The sequence below is a fragment of the Stenella coeruleoalba genome, assembly GCF_951394435.1.
Source record: "Stenella coeruleoalba genome assembly, chromosome: 6".
Taxonomy (NCBI): domain Eukaryota; kingdom Metazoa; phylum Chordata; class Mammalia; order Artiodactyla; family Delphinidae; genus Stenella; species Stenella coeruleoalba.
The window spans coordinates 123,419,103-123,441,438 of record NC_137151.1 but is presented as its reverse complement, the minus strand read 5'-3'; the positions used below and the strand labels follow the sequence as shown (position 1 = coordinate 123,441,438).

The following is a 22,336-nucleotide window of genomic DNA, read 5'->3' as shown; positions in this document are numbered from 1 at the left end:
ACTCAGGGTACTTAGGATTTTTCAAAAAGAAAAACAGGAATGATTTAAAAATACATTAAAGTCATAGACTTCTGTAATTAAGAGGGAGCCAAAAAGTGGATTCACTCAATTGTAGGAGATTCTTCCGTTTCGTATTTTAGAGGAGGGAAAAAGGGAAGTCAGACAGCAGCGTAAGAAAAGAGGAAACTTGGCAGTTCTTCAAAAAGCTACGCATACTCCTAGGTATAGGTAGAAAAAAACCTGAAAAGAGACTCAGATATTTGCACGCCCGTGTTCACTGCAGCATCACACAACAGCTGAAAGGGGTCCATCAGTACCTGAAGGGACACACAAAATGTGGTCTATCCACACACTGGAGTACTACTTGGCAGCACAAAGGAATGACGGCTGGCACAGGCTACAACATGGATGAACCTTGAAACCGTGACGCTAAGTGAAAGAAACGAGATGCAAAAGGACAAATATCATATGATTCCATTTATATGAAAAAATGTCCAGAACAGGCAAGTCCACAGAGATAGAAAGCAGACGAGTGGTTATCAGGGCCTGCGGGAGGAGACGGGGAGTTATTGCTTAATGGTTGTGGGGTTTCTATGTGGGGTGATGACAAGATTTTGGAAATAGCTAGTGGCAGGTGAATGTGAACTTGGGAATGTAATCAATGTCAATGACCTGTATGCTCAGAAATGGCAAGTTTTATGTCATAGTCCCCCCCACAAAAAAGTTCCAAAATAAAAAAAAGTAAGGGAAGAGAATAAGAAAGTAAGGGAGGAAAAAGACGACGACGGCGTGGATGGGAAAAGAGGAAATAAGAGAAGGGAGAAAAAAGCGAGAAAACTCTTGGATGGAGGAAGGAGAAAGAAAGAGAAAGAGTGAACTGAGGAAAGAGAAGCAAGAATGAGGGAAATGAGAGGGGAGGGCAGTCCTGGAGGAAGGGCTGGAAGCAGAGGATGGGTCCCAGGGAAAGGTCCTGGAGCAGCTCTGCCCGACGGCCCCTCCTGATACCAGTCCAGGGTCCCCTGCAGTAGCCTCGGTCCTTCCTCGACACCTGAGCCTCTGCTCAGCTCCCACCTGCCTGTCCCCTGGGGTCACACCCGGCCCTGGCGTCCCAGGAGACCCGAGCCTCTCCCGGGGCGGCCTTCCCTTCCCAGCTTCCTCCGTGCAGACCACCTGATGGCCCTGCAGTGGCCAGCACGTCCACACGGACTCCAGCACTGTGGGATGTGCTCTCACATGTCACAGTGGGCTTGTCCACCTTTATTGTGTGGAGCAGTAATTCGAAAGACTTTAGGGGTTAGAAAAAAGTGACACCAAGATCTAGACTTGGCCCATAAATTAATGGCTTTCAGATCCTACCTTAGAATTCTTCAAGCAAAGAAACTTGGAAAAACATAGCTCTCCTGGGCGAACTAAGCTGATTTGTTGTGATCAGAAATAGAAGGTAGCAAGTTACTGATGATAACAACATATTCATCTCCAAAAGAAAATCAAAGACCCTCCACGGACATTCGGGAACCACTCCTGGTTTGGAGGACATGTGGCCCCGGCAGGGGTGGCTCTGTTCTCCTCCATGAGGGCCCGTGATGGCGGTGTTTCTATGCCGTTCAAAGACAAACGGGGCCAAACCGTGTCTGCATCCCTTCCCGGCGAGTAGAACAGGAGGGAGGCTGCGAACACCCGTCTCCGTGCTGGTGGAGAGACAACGATGATACAGGCTCCATTCACCGTTCACAAGCTGCTCAAGGAAAGGTCCCAGGCCACCCGCCACCATGGTGGCTCTTAACGCAGGCACATCAACAGGTGACCACGGGCAGGTGAGTTCTCTCCCTCCATCAGGTCACGGCGGGCAGGTGAACTCCCTCCCCGCTTCTCACTCCTGCTGTAGGAGTCTGATCCCACAGTGAGGCAAAAACTAACAATTGGGGAAGCGGTGGAGGGATTCAAGAAAGTAGCTGACTTAAATTGTTTACATTCTTTAATTAATCGGCCTTTTCAGGGTAATTACATGGTCATGACAGCAGGTATTCTGCACTCGTGATGAAACTGTATTTTCCAGGTACTGACTCTCTCTCTTTAAACGTGAGCACTGGACTCATCTGCTCAGGTGAAAACACCAGGCTGTAATCAGGTCGTCATAGTGCATGCCAGCTTTCTAAAGTTCCTACCTTAAAACTTGAACCATTTGCTAATTGTGAATTTGATATTTTCCAACTGCCATAAAAATACATTTTGTCAATCTACTGAAACATTGCCGGGGTAAAACGACAAAAATTTTTAATGGCTTGAATATTAACTTATTATAATTAAGAAATATCCTTTTTGACAGCCTATTGTACAATTCTTTGTTTTATATAAATTTAATCCTTAGGGAAAGTCCTAGATAAGCCAAGATTTGGAGTGAGGGAGACCACTGAAAAGACACACATGAACTTTCAAAGGGAGGGGTGGTCGCTGTGGAGACTCAAGCAGGAGTTTCCTGTGAGGGTCACGAGAGGACACACAGGGAGCGTTTCCTCGCAGTGCTGATGTGTAGCAAGGGGTCAATAACTGGGCGCAATGATTGTTGCTAATAGATGGTCAACCGTGGCTTTCTGCTTTGTGATTTTCTCTTTTAAAGAAACATCACGAAATCTAAATTTTGATAGAAGATATTTTATTTTCATGACATCGAGAACAAAGAAATCCTCTGTGTGTGCGTGCGTGCGTGTGTACACGTGCAGAACATGAAGTTAAGGATTCTGGTAGGTTCTCCTAGGGCTGTTTAGTAACCATGCCTACAGTACACGTCGATTTTGCAGAAAGTCAAGTGACGTGGAAAATCATTCCCTCCTGCAGAAAGCAAGGGCAATCCACATGGAAACCAAGTCAAAGAATAAAGCTACCTACTTATTCAATTCAGAAGAGTCAAATCAGGCTATCGAGGTGCCCAGTGTGCAATGCGAGGGTTCCATCCTCTACGTCCCCCCAATGACTGAGGCCACAGGGAGCACCAGACCCTTGGTGGAGTCAAGATAGATTTCTGAAAACATCCCACACTGATCGCTTGCTTGGGCGTGGCCAGTTCCTCACCTCGTACACAAAACAGTAGAAAGAACGTTCACATTTTCCTAGCTGATGACTCTCAGACAATCTACACACCAAGAATCTGAATTGAGAGTATGACATATGAGGAAGAAAAATCTTGGTTTACAACAGTTTTCTGCATATTATCATGTGCCTGACTGAGTTAGCTTCATAATGGGCAACGTCAGCGATCATGCTGGCAGGAAAAAATCCCACCCTTTCAAATATCACTCGTCTTCGAGACCAAGAAGGGGAGGTACACAGCCGGGGAAACGACGTGGTGACAACCCTTTGGGCAGAGACAGCAGAGTTCTCAAAACCCAGCCATGTCGACGTGCACTCCCCACAATTACTGAAGACAAGCCAGTCGCCTGAGGGAAGAATTCATTACCTCCTTTTTTTTTTTTTTTTTGCGGTACACGGGCCTCTCACTGTTGTGGCCTCTCCCGCTGCGGAGCACAGGCTCCGGACACGCAGGCTCAGCGGCCATGGCTCACGGGCCCAGCCGCTCCGCGGCATGTGGGATCTTCCCGGACCGGGGCACGAACCCGTGTCCCCTGCATCGGCAGGCGGACTCCCAACCACTGCGCCACCAGGGAAGCCCTCATTACCTCTTTTAACGCTTTTTGCCGAGAAGGAAGCTAACCGACAGAGATCTTATCTCCCCAAAGCGCGAAGCCTCCCTGGATGAATCCGGGAACCTGAACACAGTGGTCCCGTAACTGAATCTGTCCTCCATGCTCAACACGTGTGCTCGGCGGCCAATGCCATGAAATACCTTCAGTATTCTCAAACATGCTATCATTAAACAGAAATTAGACGGAAACAAGGGAAGCCTAAAAACTGACTAGGAGTTCGGATGCTCTAAATGGCTAATACGTCCATTTTTCGCCCGAAACCCTCTCCAAATGCAGTTTTGCTATTAGGCAAAACCCAAAGAAAGGTGATCAATTCCCACTAAAAAGCACTTATCCTGGGAGGATGGTGTGCACGGCGCTTCAAATCCCTGGCTGCCTGCCAAAATCCAGACACCAGCCACCTATGTTTCTGACTAGGCGAAGAGCACAGGGGCCATGCATAATTGACTAGAAGATGGGCTAGAACTGTGGCCAATCAGTGTGTGATCAAAACCGCGTGGAATATTCAGCACCACTTGATTACATGGAGGCTCGTCCTCTCACTCTCCTCATGAAATCTCTTCAAGGTCCAGAGTACTGTAATAAGATCATTACTGTCAAGCGGTACGAATCGCAGGCAATGAGTCTTGGGATAGGAAGTCATACTTCACAAGCTCCCCTGGTCTCTCTCTCTCTCTCTTTTTTTTTTTGTATTTTACTGCACGCAGAGGCAGCAAGGCAACGAGGCGGCGGATAATGATCACATCGCTGTGTGGCAACTAGAAAGGCACTTTTAAGAAAAAGCAGAGAGACATCAGCTTAAGAGAAACTAAAACATTTTCCCTTTGCTTTTTTTCCCCCTTAAAAAAATTAAATAGAATTAAACTGTGTGCGGTAGTCGCTTTCATGCACTCTGAGATAATGTCATTGGATTTAACCATTTGAGAGATTTTCATATGGCAGCAAAGCCCATTACCCCACAGACAAATGGCCAATTTTCTCCATGTCCCAAGTACAAAAGAAGCCTTGTTAGGTTGTGTGTGTATCTCAGTGGCGATGCCTGAAGTTTGCACCGTACCTGCTTCTTTCGTTGGTGATGACACCCTGGGTTTAATACCTGGGGCCTGTTATACGTCTGAGACGAGAAAGGGGTGGAGTTGAAAGGCAGGGCCGCATTAGCAAAGATTCCTAAATAAACGCACCAAGTTGATCTCCAGCCACACCCACTCTAGAGCGTCAATCATACGTCGCAATAAAATGAGAGCGCGGTGATCACACCCGGCAACAAGGTGCGGCAGACATCTGATCATACTTAAATCAGCAAAGCAGGATTCCAGTGAATGATGGGGAGAGCTTAATCAAGAGCTCCCCTTCTCCCTCCAACTGTCCTGAAAAATGCTCACTCCCCTTGTCCAAAAACCCACAAAGGATATCATCCTCACAACGAACTTAAAAGCTGGGCTCACTGCATCTGAGTGAAACATCCCTAAGTTCAAAAAAGTTACGTGATGTTCCCTGCCTGTTCTCTAACCCTGCATGTTCTAATTGTCTGCAGAGTAGCTGAAGCAGTGATCTGCATCCTTCGTGGAATGTACAACACACACACACACAGACATAATGAGAAAGGCAATACTGCTTATAAAGAAGCCATGTCACAACAAGCGTCCTGAGAAAAGAGACTGAGATCAAAATTAGTAAAGGAGTCACTGCTTCCAAGTTCTTAAGAGCAATGGTGGGGGGTGATGGGCACACAGCCCCCGACCAGCTGTGATAGGGAAAAGCAGTGCCAGGAGACACAGGGCTGAACCACGACCTGCAGAAAAGGCTCCTCTTCACACCCAAGCCGCTGAAGGCCTTTCCAGGTGGACAGCACAGGTACAAGGCAAGCCACACTGACTTCCAAGTCCTAGAGGCCTGATATAGACCCCAAGTTCACACTCACCTGCCCATCTCTGGCAAATTACTTAACGTTACCGAACCTTTGTCCTCATTGTGAAAACAGAGATAACACCACCTCCCTGCCGGACACTATGGGTTGTATGAAGGATGCAATGAGGTAACACCTGTCTAAGAGCAGGCACTGAATCTTGGCTTCCTTCTTTGATGCTTAAAGACCTATTCTAACAACGGAGGCAAGACCCCGGGGAGGGAGGGAGCAGTGAACAGAACAGGCGTGATCTGCAGTGACCGCGTCCATGAAGCCCACAGATAGGAATAGAAAGTTACAAGGCTTTGTGGACCGAATGTTTGTGTCCTCCCAAAGTTCATCTGTTGAAGCCCTAATCCCCATGTGATGACACCTGGAGATGAGGACTGTGGGAGATAATTAGGGTTGGAAGAAGTCGTGAGGGTGGGGCCCATGGGATGTGGTTAGTGGCCTTATAAGACAGAGAGAGAGAGAGAGAGAGAGAGGGCTCTCTGTGCACTGAGGCCCCTCTTGGACCTTGGTCTGAGTAGATCACATCACACCCTGGGTCTCAGTTTCATAGCGGAATGAAGTGACATCCAAAGACTCTGACAGCTCCACCATTTTGAGAACATCAAGAAAATGACTGAGAGATTATCTTGGAATCCCCTAAAAGTTGGCTGACTCGGGGTCTCCCCCCCCGGCAGAATTCCAACCCCAGGATGCCTGGGGAGAAATGCCTGTCCTGAGTCCTCCTGACGGACATTGGAGGCTGTGGGTCATTCATGCAGAAAAAGCAGCTCTAAGTTTAGGGCCAATAAAAGGAACTGGGGTCGGCCGCAGATCTGTACTTGTAGACAGCAAGCTTGAGAGCAGTTTGCATCTTTCAAAGGCGAGTTCACTCTTATGTACAGCAGGAGGCTGAGTATGTCTTGTTGCATCAGGAGTGTCTGCAGGGCCCTGGAGCTCCAAGCCACCTTATACCAAGATTTATCGTGTGTTCACTTTGCATATTTTTTCCCTTTTTTGGAACAGCAGATATTTCATTCTGGAGCCTCCAACACCCAGGGTGCTGGGTCGAGGTCCCTTGGGCTCCCTGCACAGGCTGCTCTGGTGGCCACGGCTTATTTAGAGATCTGCTTTCTCCACCAGACAGTGGGCATGCTGAAGGCAGGGGCCCTCAGTCACTCTTCCATCCAGTCCCAGGCATAGCTCTTGGCCTGCAGTAGGTGATTAATGCACTTTCATGGAACTGAATCTAACTCTTTAGTTTGCGTGTACTTAAAAAAAAAAAAAGGACCAAAAAATCCTTCTCTTGTTGTCAGTTCATCATGATGGGAATCCTCTGTTCTGGCTTCTCCTACTGTGATCAACTCATCTTTGTTTATTTCCGACCCACAGACTTCCACAAAGGATCTGTGAGCACTGACAGCTTGTGTGTGTTTGTGTCAGAAGGACTGTACCCTGCAGGATGGCTTTTGAGTCAACTGTGCCCCGTCTAGGATGTCAATGTCTAGAGTAAACCCAGGTCTACTCAATTTTAGCAAGTTCATTCTTGTGGAAGCTGGAGTTACAACCTGAGAACTCTCTTTGGAAAAATGATCTGGTTTGTGGGAAGTAGGCAAGTCCATCAGAATAGCCAGTGTCTCCTATCACTTCCGCCTCAAGGGCGAAGAAACCCAGCCAACCTGGCTCCCTCATCAAAGTTGCTGCATTTTAGGAATATCATCCAGGAAGATGGTCCAGTTCTTGGTTTTTCCCATTTGCTCTAATTAACTGCTCAGCTTACTGATTTAGAGGAACGTACCAACTAGTTTACTAACAAGGAAGTTCAATTAAGAAGTCCTTCCTGTTAGAAGGAATTACTGTTGATTATGGAATTTTGATGGAATGGATGATGGAGACTTCTGATTTTCTTTCCTTTCACTGAAGGGAGCTGCCAAACTTGTAACAAGGGGTAGATGAGGAGTGCTGCTGAAATGGTCACAAATAGGAGAGCCAAGAGTGACCCACAAGAGTCACACTGGACAGCTTTCATAATCTCCCCTAGCTTTCCCCTCTAGACACCTCCAAATAATACAAAATCACACGAATCACACGAGAAAGACCCTGTGGACAAGAAGCAAGCCATGGTGGTAGCTCCTTGGCCATCATGGGTTTCTTGCCAGTCATGTGTGCACCATCGCATCTAACATGGAGTAACCAGCATGTTAACTGTGCCCAAGGAGAGAGGAAGGGTGAGAACATCCTGGTGATAAGACACTTAAACCACAAAACTGCTCTCCTAATCGTGCTGTGCAAAATCCCCAAATTACCACTGATGCCCCAAACTGCCCAACCCTCCACATGACCCAATGGTCACGATGAACCCGAGCTGTGATACACCTGTGGACTGCCTTCTTGTAAAAATGAGTACGCAGGGCGCTTCCCTGGTGGCACAGTGGTTGAGAATCCACCTGCCAATGCAGGGGACACGGGTTCGAGCCCTGGTCCGGGAAGATCCCACATGCCGTGGAGCAACTAAGCCCGTGCGCCACAACTACTGAGCCTGTGCTCCAGAGCCCACGAGCCACAACTACTGAGCCCGCATGCTGCAACTACTGAAGCCCGCGCGCCTAGAGCCCGTGCTCTGCAACAAGAGAAGCCACCACAATGAGAAGCTCGCGAACCACAAGGAAGAGTAGCCCCCACTCGCTGCAATCAGAGAAAACCGATGTGCAGCAACGAAGACCCAACACAGCCAAAAATAAATAAATTTATGTATATATAAAAAAAATGAGTATGCAGGGAAAATGTTGTACAATGCTCCTGTGTAATCATTCTTCATTTCCTCTCCAAAGTCTTCCAAAATATCAACTAATAAAAATTTTTTCAGAAGATAAAAGGTAACTGATCAATTACAGCAACATCTGTTTTCTTAGCAACTAAGTGAAAACAAAAGTTTGTTTTGTGACTAATTCAATCACTACCACTGGTGTTTCAGGTTGCTGTAAATAGAAGACATTTAATGAAAGAGTGATGCTTTTTGTGGCATTTTAGTAAATAAGATAACCATTACGTATTAAACCTGCAGAATCTACAATGAAGTTCTACAACATGTTAGCTTCCCCCAACCTTTACAACTCAATGCTGTGCTGTCTTTCTTCTGGACCACCCATGCCTCTCTTAAATATTCTGCCTGAAATCTTAGGTACAGTCTCTGGTGCAAGTCTTCTTCCCATATTAAGGCTATGAATGCCTTGGGGTGAGAGAGAAACTGAGTTTTAATTCTCTCGTCTCCCATGGAGCCAAACACACAGTGCTTCCTCTGTGCTTGTTGCTTAATATTTGATGAAAGAATAAAATGATTCACAATGTCAGGTTCTTCTCTGAAAGAATGAAGGAAAACTAAGTCCTGTCTGGCCTCTGCAACTTGAAGTTAATGTAATTTGTAAACATGTTGGAGACCTCATCTCTGATGGCTTAGTGGGTACAGCTGTGATGGGCAATTTTTCTACTGTAATGGACAGAGGCCAGTTGTGACTTTTTCTCTACAGGATAGTATTTCAATATCTATCCAGGATCAACCATACAATGAGTCTATAAAGACCCAGAATGAACAACCAGGGCGTGGAGATGAGAAGGATAAAATAAATTTCCTTCTGACCTTTAGTAAAAAGCACCATGAACCCAAGGGGACCAAAAAAACCAAAAAACAAAAAACCTCACAAAAAAGAAACAAAAAAACCCCACCACCACCAACAACAGGATTTCTGCATACCCTCCTGTATAATCAGATTGGGTAAATCCAGACTGGCCCTGCATTTTTAAAGAAAGATCTTTGCTACACAACTTCTAGATGTGATGATCTGTATAAAAGTCAGTGTCTTTACATGGAATCTGAGAAATATCAAGGAAGCCACTCTGCCTGCCCCACTCCTAGATTCAAAAGCCGCTCCACACACCTCAAAGACTTGCTTTTTGCCTGGTGGAAAGAGTTTGAGGCAGAGAATCAAGAGACAGTTCTGTCACCTACCAGCAACCTGACCCTGGACAAGAAAGCCACTTAACCTCTCTCTACTTCTGCCTTTTCACTGGGGAAACAGGAAAATTAACACTGGATGCAAACTTGCATGAATGTTATAAAACTAACGAGAACCACCAGATTGGGGAACCACAGAACTGGGACCGCAGAGACCACGGGTACATTTCAGCCGCAATAACCTCACTCCTGAACCCTGGATAAGAAGGTACCCAGAAAGGAGGGTGATTCAAAGGCAATGCCAAAAGACAGCAAGTCATTAGAGATCTGCAAAATCCCCACTACCCAAGAGCTTTCCAGGCACACACCCTTCAACTTGGTTCTGGCCATGAACCCAGGGCCCCTGGGGCTAGCATCCTTCTAGAACCCGGATTCCGCTACAGTGGCCCAACCAGTGCTGGACTTGCTGCAGGAGACCAGGAACCTTGCCTCTCAGGACAGCCCCGGCTCTTACAAAGTTTTCCTTTTAGTATCTGAACCAAAATCCACCTCCTTGAAACTTCCACCCATTGGTCCCAATGAAACCCATCAGGGCCACCCAGGATGATTCGGGACTCTCTTTCCATGGTTTGAACACAATTAGGATGCCCCCATGCCTCTTGTGCTGTGTCACCATCTTGCTTACCGACACGTGGACTGGCTTCTGTTGATCTACGATCATCACTGAGATCAGCACCCAGATCTGAACATACCCATTTTCTTAAATATAACTAATAATCCTGAGCAAATCAAATCCAATTTAAAATCAAGACTGTCACTGATATTTTAACATCTGTTGTTCCCAATGGTCTATTAAATAAGAATACAAGTAGTATTCGGGATTCAGAAGTTTTGTTGAAAAAGGTTAATAATACCACCTTCACATTTTTAATGGTAAGGCTGGAGGGTGCTGATTTCCAAGAAGCTTACCTCAAAGTTAAACTCAACGGTGAAGTCCCTATTTCTGACGTTCTTTTTTTTTTTTTTTCTGACGTTCTTAACGAACAGTCGTTTTCCCAGAGAAAAACATCACAAAGGTGCATATCATTACAAACAGGGCCACAGAATTTGAAAAACTCTCACATATTTTTAGAGACTGTATGTATGGAAAGAACAGATCTAAACCTGGGGGAGCCTCCAAGTAGGTAGATAGGGGGCCAGATGCCCGGTGATGCGGAATGTGCTGGAGAAGTACAGAGGATCCTCCAGCAGTTAGCATGGCAGCCCTTCACCTGCCCAGGTCTCAGTCCTGGGAACACCTAGGCACACACCCACCTGTCTGAGGCACTTCTGCTTTAAATGACATACGTCACCCACACTAGCTTGTACCTCTCCATTCTTCCACACTTACCTAAGGAAGGGGCTGGAATACTTTACAATACTGACTCTTTTAATGAGAGTAATAATTATATGTGAGCCCAGTGACCATGCTGGAACTCAAAATACTCATAAAGGAATTCTTCAGTCATAGATTCTACTCCGATAATTCACCAGACTCATTCCATTCATTTTATTTAAATTTTATTTATTTTTTTATATAACAGGTTCTTATTAGTCATCCATTTTATACCCATCAGTGTATACATGTCAATCCCAATCTCCCAATTCATCCCACCACCACCACACCGCCCCCCCCACCCCCGCCCTGTGGCTTTCCCCCCTTGGTGTCCATACGTTTGTTCTCTACATCTGTGTCTCAGTTTCTGCCCTGCAAACCGGTTCATTTGTACCATTTTTCTAGGTTCCACATACATGCGTTAATATGCGATATTTGTTTTTCTCTTTCTGACTTACTTCACTCTGTATGACAGTCTCTAGGTCATTCCATGTCTCAACAAATGACTCAATTTCATTCCATTTTATGGCTGAGTAATATTCCATTGTATATATGTACCACATCTTTTTTATCCATTCGTCTGTCGATGGGCATTTAGGTTGCTTCCATGACCTGGCTATTGTAAATAGTGCTGCAATGAACACTGGGGTGCATGTGTCTTTTTGAATTATGGTTTTCTCTGGGTATATGCCCAGTAGTGGGATTGCTGGGTCATATAGTAATTCTATTTTTAGATTTTTAAGGAACCTCCATACTGTTCTCCATAGTGGCTGTATCAATTTACATTCCCACCAACAGTGCAAGAGGGTTCCCTTTTCTCCACACCCTCTCCAGCATTCGTCGTTTGTAGATTTTCTGATGATGCCCATTCTGACTGGTGTGAGGTGATACCTCATTGTAGTTTTGATTTGCATTTCTCTAATAATTAGTGATGTTGAGCAGCTTTTCATGTGCTTCTTGGCCATCTGTATGTCTTCTATGGAGAAATGTCTATTTAGGTCTTCTGCCCATTTTTGGATTGGGTTGTTTGTTTTTTTAATATTGAGCTGCATGAGCTGTTTATACATTTTGGAGATTAATCCTTTGTCCGTTGATTCGTTTGCAAATATTCTCTCCCATTCTGAGGGTTGTCTTTTCGTCTTGTTTATGGTTTCCTTTGCTGTGCAAAAGCTTTGAAGTTTCATTAGGTCCCATTTGTTTATTTTTGTTTTTATTTCCATTACTCTAGGAGGTGGATCAAAAAAGATCTTGCTGTGATTTATGTCAAAGAGTGTTCTTCCTATGTTTTCCTCTAAGAATTTTATAGTGTCTAGTCCTACATTTAGGTCTCTAATCCATTTTGAGTTTATTTTTGTGTATGGTATTAGGGAGTGTTCTAATTTCATGCTTTTACATGTAGCTGTCCAGTTTTCCCAGCACCACTTACTGAAGAGACTGTCTTTTCTCCATTGTATATCCTTGCCTCCTCTGTCATAGATTAGTTGACCATAAGTGTGTGGGTTTATCTCTGGGCTTTCTACCTTGTTCCATTGATCTATGTTTCTGTGCCAGTACCATATTGTCTTGATTACTGTAACTTTGTAGTATAGTCTGAAGACAGGGAGTCTGATTCCTCCAGCTCTGTTTTTTTCCCTCAAGACTGCTTTGGCTATTTGGGGTCTTTTGTGTCTCCATACAAATTTTAAGATTTTTCGTTCTAGTTCCATAAAAAATGTCATTGGTAATTTGATAGGGATTGCATTGAATCTGTAGATTGCTTTGGGTAGTAGAGTCATTTTCACAATATTGATTCTTCCAATCCAAGAACATGGTATATCTCTCCATGTATTTGTATCATCTTTAATTTCTTTCATCAGTGTCATAGTTTTCTGCATACAGGTCTTTTGTCCATTCATTTTAAATTGTAAGTATAAGAAAATGATTGTTCTTAATTTAGGTGATAGCATTTTCTTTTTTAAAAAATTTATTTTATTTATTTTTTCATTTATTTTTGGCTGCATTGGGTCTTTGTTGCTGCACGTGGGCTTTCTCTAGTTGTGGAGGCTACTCCTTGTTGTGCACGGGCTTCTCATTGTGGTGGCTTCTCTTGTTGTGGAGCACGGGCTCTAGGCGCGCGGGCTTCAGTAGTTGTGGCTCGCAGGCTCTATAGCACTGGCTCGGTAGTTGTAGCATACAGGCTTAGTTGCTCCGCCGCATGTGGGATCTTCCCGGACCAGGGATCAACCTGTGTCCCTTGCATTGGCAGGTGGATTCTTAACCTCTGCGCCACCAGGGAAGTCCCAAGGTGACAGCATTTTCTCCCATTCTGTGTAGAACTACTGTTCTTCTGCAGAAAAGAACTACTAAAATCGAGTCCGATGAGGGCCAGGGCAGTGAGAAATTCATGGAAGGAAGATCCTTATTTCCATCAGGAGCACCAAGGATCCCCAGGTGGACAGAGAGTTTCTGGCTTTTCAGGCAGCATAAATACTGATGATACACTTTAGCCTTTACTTTCTGAACAAAGATGCCACAAAGGTAAGGAATATCCAGCGCTAGAACCTCTGTGCTCAGCTAAGAGACTGGGAAGGGCGTGGGGGCTCCCTTTCGGACTTGGCTGGGCGACGGCTCAGAAGTGCATCTGGGGAGCTCTGACCCCTCCCTCGGTGGGGTTCAGGCCAGGCCCTCGGGGGCCACGGTGGACAGAGGCTTCTGGTCTACCGTGCTGATGAAAGATCAGCGGGCAGACGTGCCCAGGGGCTTGTAAGAGGCACCGTGAAAGCTGTGGGCAGCACACGGCTTCCGCTGGCTCACCTCCACCTGCCCTCCAACGCCCTCAGAGGCAGGCCTGGGTGGCGGCAGCAGTAGTTCTCACACCCTTTGGCTTCTGGTTGGGTCTGGTCAAGGAGGTGGTGGCATGAGACCAGAGGCAGGGAGGAGAGTGAGGTTAGGCGCCTCCCCTGTGCCCCCTCACCCTTTGGGTCACTGGGGTGGCACATGTCCCTCTGTTGAAGGACACAGCTCCTGATGGAGACCTCCCCCAGACACCGCCCTCTCTGGGTCCTCATAACCGGCCCCTCCTTTCCCCATCACCCCACTGGGAGTCTGCACCATCCCTATAGCTCTTCCCACACCCTGCCCACACCTCTGTAGATAGTCCCTGTGGAAAATTCCTATCAACGACCCAGTTGAGGGTGCCATGTTTTTCCCGGGACCCTGACTGAAATAGCTGAATTTTATTTTTCTTATACTCTAAAGAGATTTGAGTCTAGTCATCTGTTCCAATGGGGTATGTCAAAAACTACACAATCCACCTACTTTATGGACACCATCTAGAGAACTTTTTGCATCTGCAATTGCGACTTTCCAGCACGAGGTCAAACAAAAGAGAATATACTGGTAATAACAAGTCATAGTGCTTTGCAGGAAAGAGAAATATTTTTTTACCATCAAAATGAAACAGCCCTCTAAAAATATACAACTAGCTTTCATTTCAAGAAGAGAAGGCTTAGTGTTGATGGTTCCCACAATACACTTTGATTAATAAGAGTTGCTAAGAGTACTAAAAAACATTGTATATCATTGAATCGAAAATGATCTCAATTGAACGATGCCTTCTGACTTCAGGGATGCGAAAATGTGAAGAAAAGAAAAACAGTGTGTCTTGGATACAATCAATACAGCCTGTCTCCGAAAAACGACTCATTTATAGGTCGGCAGGTAACCTTTCCTCGGGAAAAATGATACGTTCTCTTTTTACCGAGAACTTGTCTTATTTTCTGTTGGAAAGACGTCACACTGTGGCATCACAGAGACAGTCCTCTGAACTACAAAGTGAGGCCCGGCTTCCTCTCTAATCATTAGTGTTGAACTTCTGAACACACATAACCACCACTCATCGTTCATGCCTGAGATGCTGTTGTGGTTTCTAAATTGGGTGTTTCTTTGGTGGCCGGGAGTCTGTCTTTCTGTCTGCATCACTGCCTCAGCAGTAAGGCCCTTTAATGAAAGGGTCTCTGGTTGGTTTGGGGTTGAGGATATGACTCAGCCTCGTCACAGGCTATTGCTTGGAGCACACAGTACAACCTCAGTAACTCAGGCGGTGGAAGATGGAAACATCTCAGGCGTCCGACAAGCTTACAGTCACTTGGCAAGTTTTCTGCAAACTCACTGGATGACCGGGATGCTGATTTGAACCCGCAGCCCGATTAAACACCCAACCACTACTGATTTACTTTCAGTCTGTATCTTACTCACACAGCTTTCACTATGTCAGTAGGTGGGTGGGATGATTAGAATGTGTAAAATGTGTGTAATGTAGTGAAGGGTGGACTTGATCCCCAGTTTCTACCAAGTGGCAGACACTTTTGAAAAACGTCATTGGTTGGAAACACATGACAGACACGGTACGATATTTATCCGTGAAATGGGCATGAGGCCTTTCCATAGAGCAAATCTTACTCTTCCCCTGGGTATGTGGGGCACAGGTTCCCCACCCTGCTGAGAGGCCATGCATCTTCCTGGCTTTACCTCAGTCCTTTTGTTGGTGGGGTGTGGCCATCTGTGCATGGCTGGGGGCTTTTTGCTGAAGTTGTTGGAAGGTGTCTCATCAATGCTCGGCATCTGTGGCCGATTTCTTTTCCAAAGGGGAAGGTCAGTGGTGTCTGGGTGGGTGCTTTGATCCATAATCATTATTTTTCACCACTGCTGATACAATAGAATCATCCTCATTTATCGTAACAGGAGAGAATGGGTTTTTATTGGCTAAACTTGTTAGCAGGGAGCTATGGGAAGCAAAATGGTAAGAAGTGTGGTGAAGAAGGGCTTTCAGACTCCTCCCTGCCACCGTGGGAGCCCCAGCAAGCTCCCTGACACTCTGAACCCCAGTCTCCTCGTTATAAATGAAAACGCCACCAACCAACTCACAGGATTACGGGAAATGACACAGAGCGTGTACTGTAAACTCCGTTCCTTCCCTGCTAACACATATGTTGTGGGTCTGCGGGCTCATCTTTCGATATTAGGAGGGAACAGGCACTTTCTTTAACACTGAGACTTACAGTTTGAACAAAAGAGTATTCAGAAAAAGTGTGGCAGAAATAGAGAAAAAGGGTATCAGTTATGAGGGTATTTCTAGCGTATATGGAATCCTTGTTGAAACCAGATTCTTTTACTACTATTGGTCTCACCAATGATTATTCATGTTATACAACCATGTTTGGGAATTTTAATTTTCCTTTGAAGTATCTGTTTAACTTGTTTATTGAAACTACATTAATTTCACCTCCCACAATGTGTGTGTACGTGTGCATGCGTGTGTATCTCTACTTGCATCCATGGAATAAAAGAACCCAAGTCCATCAGAAGGGGCCGCTTCTGAAAGATCACATCGGGCCATCGCTGAGAATAAAACCCGACTTCAACAAGTCAAAGGAGAAGCAAGACAAACTGTGTCAGCGGGAATACTAACGCAGCTCACAAAACAAAAAGAGTGACGGACGCTAACAGAAGGGGCGGTTATCATCACACGTCGCTGAAAGTCAGCATCGGAGTGGCTGTCGCACTAGAGTTAAGTCTACCGGTGTCAGGGAAGATTCCTAAATTAGGAGGCGCCGATCTTTTTTGGAGGAAGACAACATGGCACAGCTCGGCTGGAGCAGACACCTCGACCCCAGGTTGCCGGGGTCGGGGAAGACCAAACAACTTGACCAGATGTCACGAAGGGGACACCAGCGGCACCATCGACCAGGCCACAACCGCCAGGAGGTAAGACAGCTGCTGTGGTTGAACAGTCTCGAGAATCAGTGAGTGAAGAGAGGGTCCCCTAGCACCGCCTCGTTAGCAAAAAGCACACGCACTGACCTGCGTTATTGTGCATGTGTGGTTCTGCGGATCAATGATTCCACAAATGAGAAAAAGTAAAAATCGATTTTCAGGAACGCGGACTCTGGCCCTGAGGTCCCGGGAGGCCTTACCGTCAGCAGTGCCTGAGAGGCCATCGGCTTTGAAGTTGCTGGTACTTTTCTTCCTCCGATGCTTCTTTCTGTTGGCGTGAGGGGAGGGGGGCGGGTCGAGCTTGGGGCTGGTGGTGCTGGAGATGCTTGGGCTGGAGCACACGGAGTCACCGAGCCCCGTGTCTGCCACCGGACCGGAAAAGGCAAAAGAACGCAAAGGTCAACACTTACAAAGTAGACTTCGCACAAGTACTACAGCAACGTTCCTCCAGTGCCACATCATGCTCCGCAAATAACCCCTGGGCCGGAGGCCCAGAGCATCCCGTGTCAGAGGTCACAGCGCCCCTGCAGTTCAAAGGCAGGCTCTCCTCTTGGCGTCATCCTTACGCTCTGGAGAATTTAAAGTTCTCTCTCTCTCTCTTTTTTATTTTTTAGGCCTGTGCTTCTCCAACTTTTTTTTTTTAAATTTTTACTGGAGTCTAGTTGATTTAAAATGTTGTTAGTTTCCGCTGCACAGCAAAGTGAGTCAGTTATACATACACATATATCCACTCTTTTTTAGATTATACAGGTCATTACAGAGTACTGAGTAGAGCTCCCTGTGCTCTACAGCAGGTCCTTATTAGTTATCTATTTTATATATAGTAGTGTGTATATGTCAATCCCAATCTCCCAATTTATCCCTCCTCCCTTCCCCCCCGATAACCACAGTTTGTTTTCTACATCTGTGACCCTATTTCTGTCTTGTAAATAAGCATTCGTACCATTTTTTTTTGATTCCACATATAAGCAGTATCCTATGATACTTCTTTCTCTGTCTTACTTATAAAGTTCTCTATTTTGCATAATTGGAGTTCTGGAAAAGGAAAGCGGGAGGTGGGAAGCTTTTTCCTTATTTTTCTCTTCCCATAATTACTGTGATATATTAGGAATGAAGTAAAGACTCTTAGGAATACACGTGAGAGTGTCATCTTAAATGGGGTTGATTCCGTGTGTGTACACACGAGATAAAGGCATTCCTGATGCTCTGTCCTCTACCCCCAACGTTATGTATGGCGTACGTTAGTTTATTAGTAGTGAAGATCGGCATGCCACCTCCCTCTCTCACTGATGTCCAGCAATAGGGTTGGAAGTCCATAGTAGACCTGCCAATGTTTGATTCACAGAAGCTACTTACAAAATTTTAAAACCAGTGCACAAACGTGATCATTCACTGGAAGTGAAACTCTCAATTTATTATGTCTGTTTTTACTTTATCAGAGAGAAGAACAGAATGCCATGAAAACACCTGAAATGAACATGAAATTCAACAGAACGGAAAAGTACCCAGAGAAAGTGATGGGGGAACACCATCTAAACACCTCCAAAGTTCTAAGAATTCTGTATTTCATGATTCAGCATCTTTGTAACTCAAAAGACAGAACGTTCTGTGCGATATATTTCATTCATTCAACAAATATTTTTTGAGGCCTACTGTGGGCCACCACTTTTCCAGATGTTTGGGATCCATCACTGAGAAAGACAGATAAAGGTTCCCGTCTGAGTGGCACTGACACAGTAGTGGGGCCACAACCCACAGCTCATTACGAGGTGGTGAGAGCTGGAGAGGGAAAAGGAGGGCGCGAAGGGTGGACACTGGGGAGGCGGCAGCACGGTGAGGGGGAGTTGCCATTTTAAATGACAGGGTGGGTCTCACTGAGAAAGTGACGCGTGAGGCAATAGTTGAAGATGGTAAAGGCGTGAGAAGGTGAATGTGCACCTCGGGGAGGAGGAAGTTGTCAGAACCTGGCCCGAACACCAGGTGTGCGCGCCTGGTGTGTTCCAGAAGCAGAGGGGGGTGCCAGTGGCCGGGGCCAGTTGAGGATGGGAGACTCACAGCAAATGGCACTGGAGAGAGGAAGGGGCTTGGCCACTATCTAGAGCCCTGGCTTTTACTCTGGGGGAAATGAGGAGCCTGGCAGGATTTTGAACAGAAGGATGACATGATTTCAAATATAAAGATACTCGAAATCAAAATGAATTTAAAATCTTTTCATTTTCTGATGTTCTAGGACATTTTATCATGTACTGAGAACTGTCAAAGAACACAGTATCTTTTTAGCTACAAATATGGTTCCAGGAATGCCCTAGGATGCAACTTCCTGATATCCTAAGACCAGTGATCCCATCCCATCTCTGCACGGTCAGAAGGACCAACCTTCTTTCCATAACCCCGTCACCTGTGGAGCAAAGGCCTCTGGGAGCCTGTCCTGGGAGGGGTGTGAAGAGTCAACCCACGGCTCCTGCAGGAGAACCTGCCTCATGGAGTCTGGGGCTCCAGGTTGCATCTTTATCCACAAAGTGGCCATTTATTCTGCATTCTCTTTCCAACTTCCCACCTGCTCTCCACCGAAGCCACACTCAACCTGGGTCCGATCCTTACCCCCCAGGCCTGGACGGTACAGCTAACTGCAGGAGGGCTCTCTCCTGCTGGCTTGCCACCTTTTAAGTTGTCCCAGTCTTCCGCAATACGAATCTTCTAAAAGTGGCAATTCTTACATACATTTTTTTAAAAAATGCTAGATCCTACTGAATATCAGATGAAAGCTGTAGGCATCCCAGAAAAAGAAAAAAAAAAAAGGCTAGTCTAGTTAATACTTGTGCGCAATTTCAGAGGGTTCAGAAGCTGCCTGATGTTGCTAAGAGGTCCAGGGACCCCAAGACCACTGGCTGATCGTAAAGCAACCCTTTCACATGTTAGTCAATGCTCAAACCTTACAATGAATATTTTTGTACATTTCAAGTATTTGCTGCCCAGGTTTCAAAAGTCTTCACCCTCTGACTGCATCCTCTCTGACTCTGAAGTGTTAAGAACCCATCCTGTGCCGGGTGTGGTGACAGGCCATGGGGAAACAATGGTCCCAATGACCCTCCAATCGCGGAGGCAGATGAGGGGCGCAGGCAGAGACAGCTGCCCTCTGCTGCAGCACGGCTGGCGTTTCATTATTTCACTCTGTCCCTCAGGTGTCCCCTCAATTCAATGCACAATGTTCATTCCCAACTACGCCTCTTAATCCTTATGTCACAATCTCTCCCAAGCTAACATTTCTCATCTCTGAACCCCTACTGATCCTAGAGCTGGCGCTTCCTGCCCTTGGCCGTCTGTCCGTTACCTGGATGTAGCTGGCATGGTTGTTTCCCAGGGCAGCTAAAGGTGCTCACCCCCGTCCTGAGCCGCCCGATGCTGGGCACGCCGTGGATGCAGCATTATAATAGGGACACCTGGGTCCCTTCCATCATCCAGCAGTTCTTTAAGGTGGGTACCAATATCTCTTTTTAAGATGCTCAGAATATAATATATACATAAGCTATACGGTCATATAACAGGCTTCCGTATATGTGAGGTGGCTCTATTTCTGGGTTCTCTATTCTTCTCCAATAATCTGTTCACCTATCTGTGTTCTATCAGCACACGGTCCTGAACGCTACGGCACCTCATAAGGTAGGGCAAGTCCCCACACTTCGTTATTCTTCACAATTGTCTTAGGTCTTGTTGGCTGTTCTGAGCACACAACTTTGTGTATTCATCCAAATCGATGGAAAAGATATTCAACAAGGTGAGGTCAAGACAGAGCCTTGAATCTTCACTCACCAATCCACAACCAGAAGCTCTGTTGAGTGATCACTGAGCAGGACCTGGGGACATCGTACTGTCTGTGCATCCAGCTCAGACACCTGTGAACTTGCCTATGAAGAAACTACGGTACGGCCTTGTCAAACACTGTTGACAGCTAGACGGGTACCCAACTTACAGATATGTCTGCCAATGTAAAAACAAGAAAGGGAAATCCATATAATACTTCTCCTCCTTAATGAACTATCTCTGTTCAATTAAGTCACTGTTTCCTTTTCTATACGCACACAAAGCACAGAGTATTACCAATCTAATTCAGAATCCGACCTGGGCTGGATTTTAAACTCACTGGTTTAGGGCTCAGAATTCAGCATTTTGGAAACCAAAATGGCAGGCGCCTGTTTCTAGGCAGCTCCCCTCACCCCTTCCGACTGCAGGAAACTTTCTGCAAAGTAACTGACAGGGACACGGCAATCTCATTTCCAAGGTTTCTGAGTATCTTACAATACGTGTAATTGAGGGGGAGATTCCTGACTCGCTCGAAGAAAGTAGCTAAGTGCCAGTCTCGAGAAGGAACTACTTGCAAGTGGTGACACCCACCTTCCCCTAAGGGACCATCAGAGCCAAGCTCACCTGCATCCTTTACAGCCTTCCTTTCTGGGAGCCCATCCTCAACACCAGTGGCTCTATCCCCACATGGCTCCATGTTTCCAGTAACCCGCCGGCTCACTACTGGGAACCCTCACCCAGCGACATCTGGAAACGTCTGGAGACATTCTTAGTTATCAGACCGAGCAGGGTCGGGGTGCCACAGGCATCAAGTGGGCACAAGCCTGAGACGCTGAACAACACCCTACAACACATAGCACAGCCCTGCCGCGGAAAACCGTCCTGCCCGAAACGTCAGTAGTGAGAAACCTGTGGACTCGGAAGGGCTCTTCTATTCTTCTTCAACCTCTCAGACTCCTCCTCCAGAATCCTGTTCTGTGAGGGCTGGGGGCAATGTTCCTCACACCAGAGACCCTCCCGAAGGCTCCCTTTCCCTGGAGCTACCCCGGCTCTCCCCCAGGACACGTCTCCCCCTGCACCACAAAGCACGCGGGTGGGCGGGGCGTCCTCCCAGCCCCGCGCTGCTGCTTGCAGACCACTCTTTCTCCCCCCAAGTCCTGGCCCCTCTGAAGCCTGTGCCCTGGGATCGCGCTCGCTCCCCAGGACCCCAGGTCCCACCCCTTCACTGCCCGTTTCAGGAGCAGATCACCCACCCTGACCTGTGATCACGTCCGGCGCCTCCTGGGCACTCCCTCCAGCATCCTGGCCTCTGGGCCCCTCCCAGGGGACCTCGTGAAGCTCTTTCCTCCCCTCTGCCACCGCATCCGCTGCTCTCCTGGTCCGGACCCGGGCCCGCCTGCTGTAGGAACCGGCCCCTTTGGGTTCTATTCCCCGCCCCCGCCCCCCATGCCCAGTCTGCCCAGCTCACCCACACCGGGGCCTCAGGTCCCATCTACCGGCCCCATCGGTCTTCACCGACTAACATCCACCTCACGTTCCATTTCTCTCCCTACCCCGCGGGACGACATCACAGGCACTGCTCCTGCAGATTTCAGCCTCCACGCCCCCTGCCTCTACCTCTCCTGACCACAGCCCACAGCGTGACTGATGATTTCCACCCCTACCTGTGCCGCACCAGGACTCAGGCCCGGGATGGAAGAGAACAGCACCATGCCAACTGCTTCCTCTACTGTGTGGCCCCTTTGTGGTGCTGGGGTGGGACAGGGGCCCAACCTCTGGCCTGTGCTTCGATCCACTGCATTCTGGAAGTAACTCCATCCCTCCCCCTCCAAGAGGCTCTATCACCCCTTCTCCACTCC

General features: G+C 46.8%; 1 protein-coding gene across 6 annotated transcripts in view; it reads right to left on the bottom strand.

Moving 5' to 3' along the window:
- The window catches only part of AGAP1 (ArfGAP with GTPase domain, ankyrin repeat and PH domain 1), a 563,651-nt gene that overhangs the window by 110,915 nt on the left and 430,400 nt on the right, over positions 1-22,336 (bottom strand). For 4 of the 6 annotated variants that reach the window (XM_079924566.1, XM_079924567.1, XM_079924562.1 and 1 more), the window contains one exon: positions 16,877-17,038. The exons of the other annotated variants lie outside the window; for them this stretch is intronic. In XM_079924566.1, the coding sequence (XP_079780692.1) occupies positions 16,877-17,038 (162 nt within the window). The remainder of the gene's footprint in view (positions 1-16,876; positions 17,039-22,336) is intronic. 6 annotated transcript variants of the gene reach the window in all.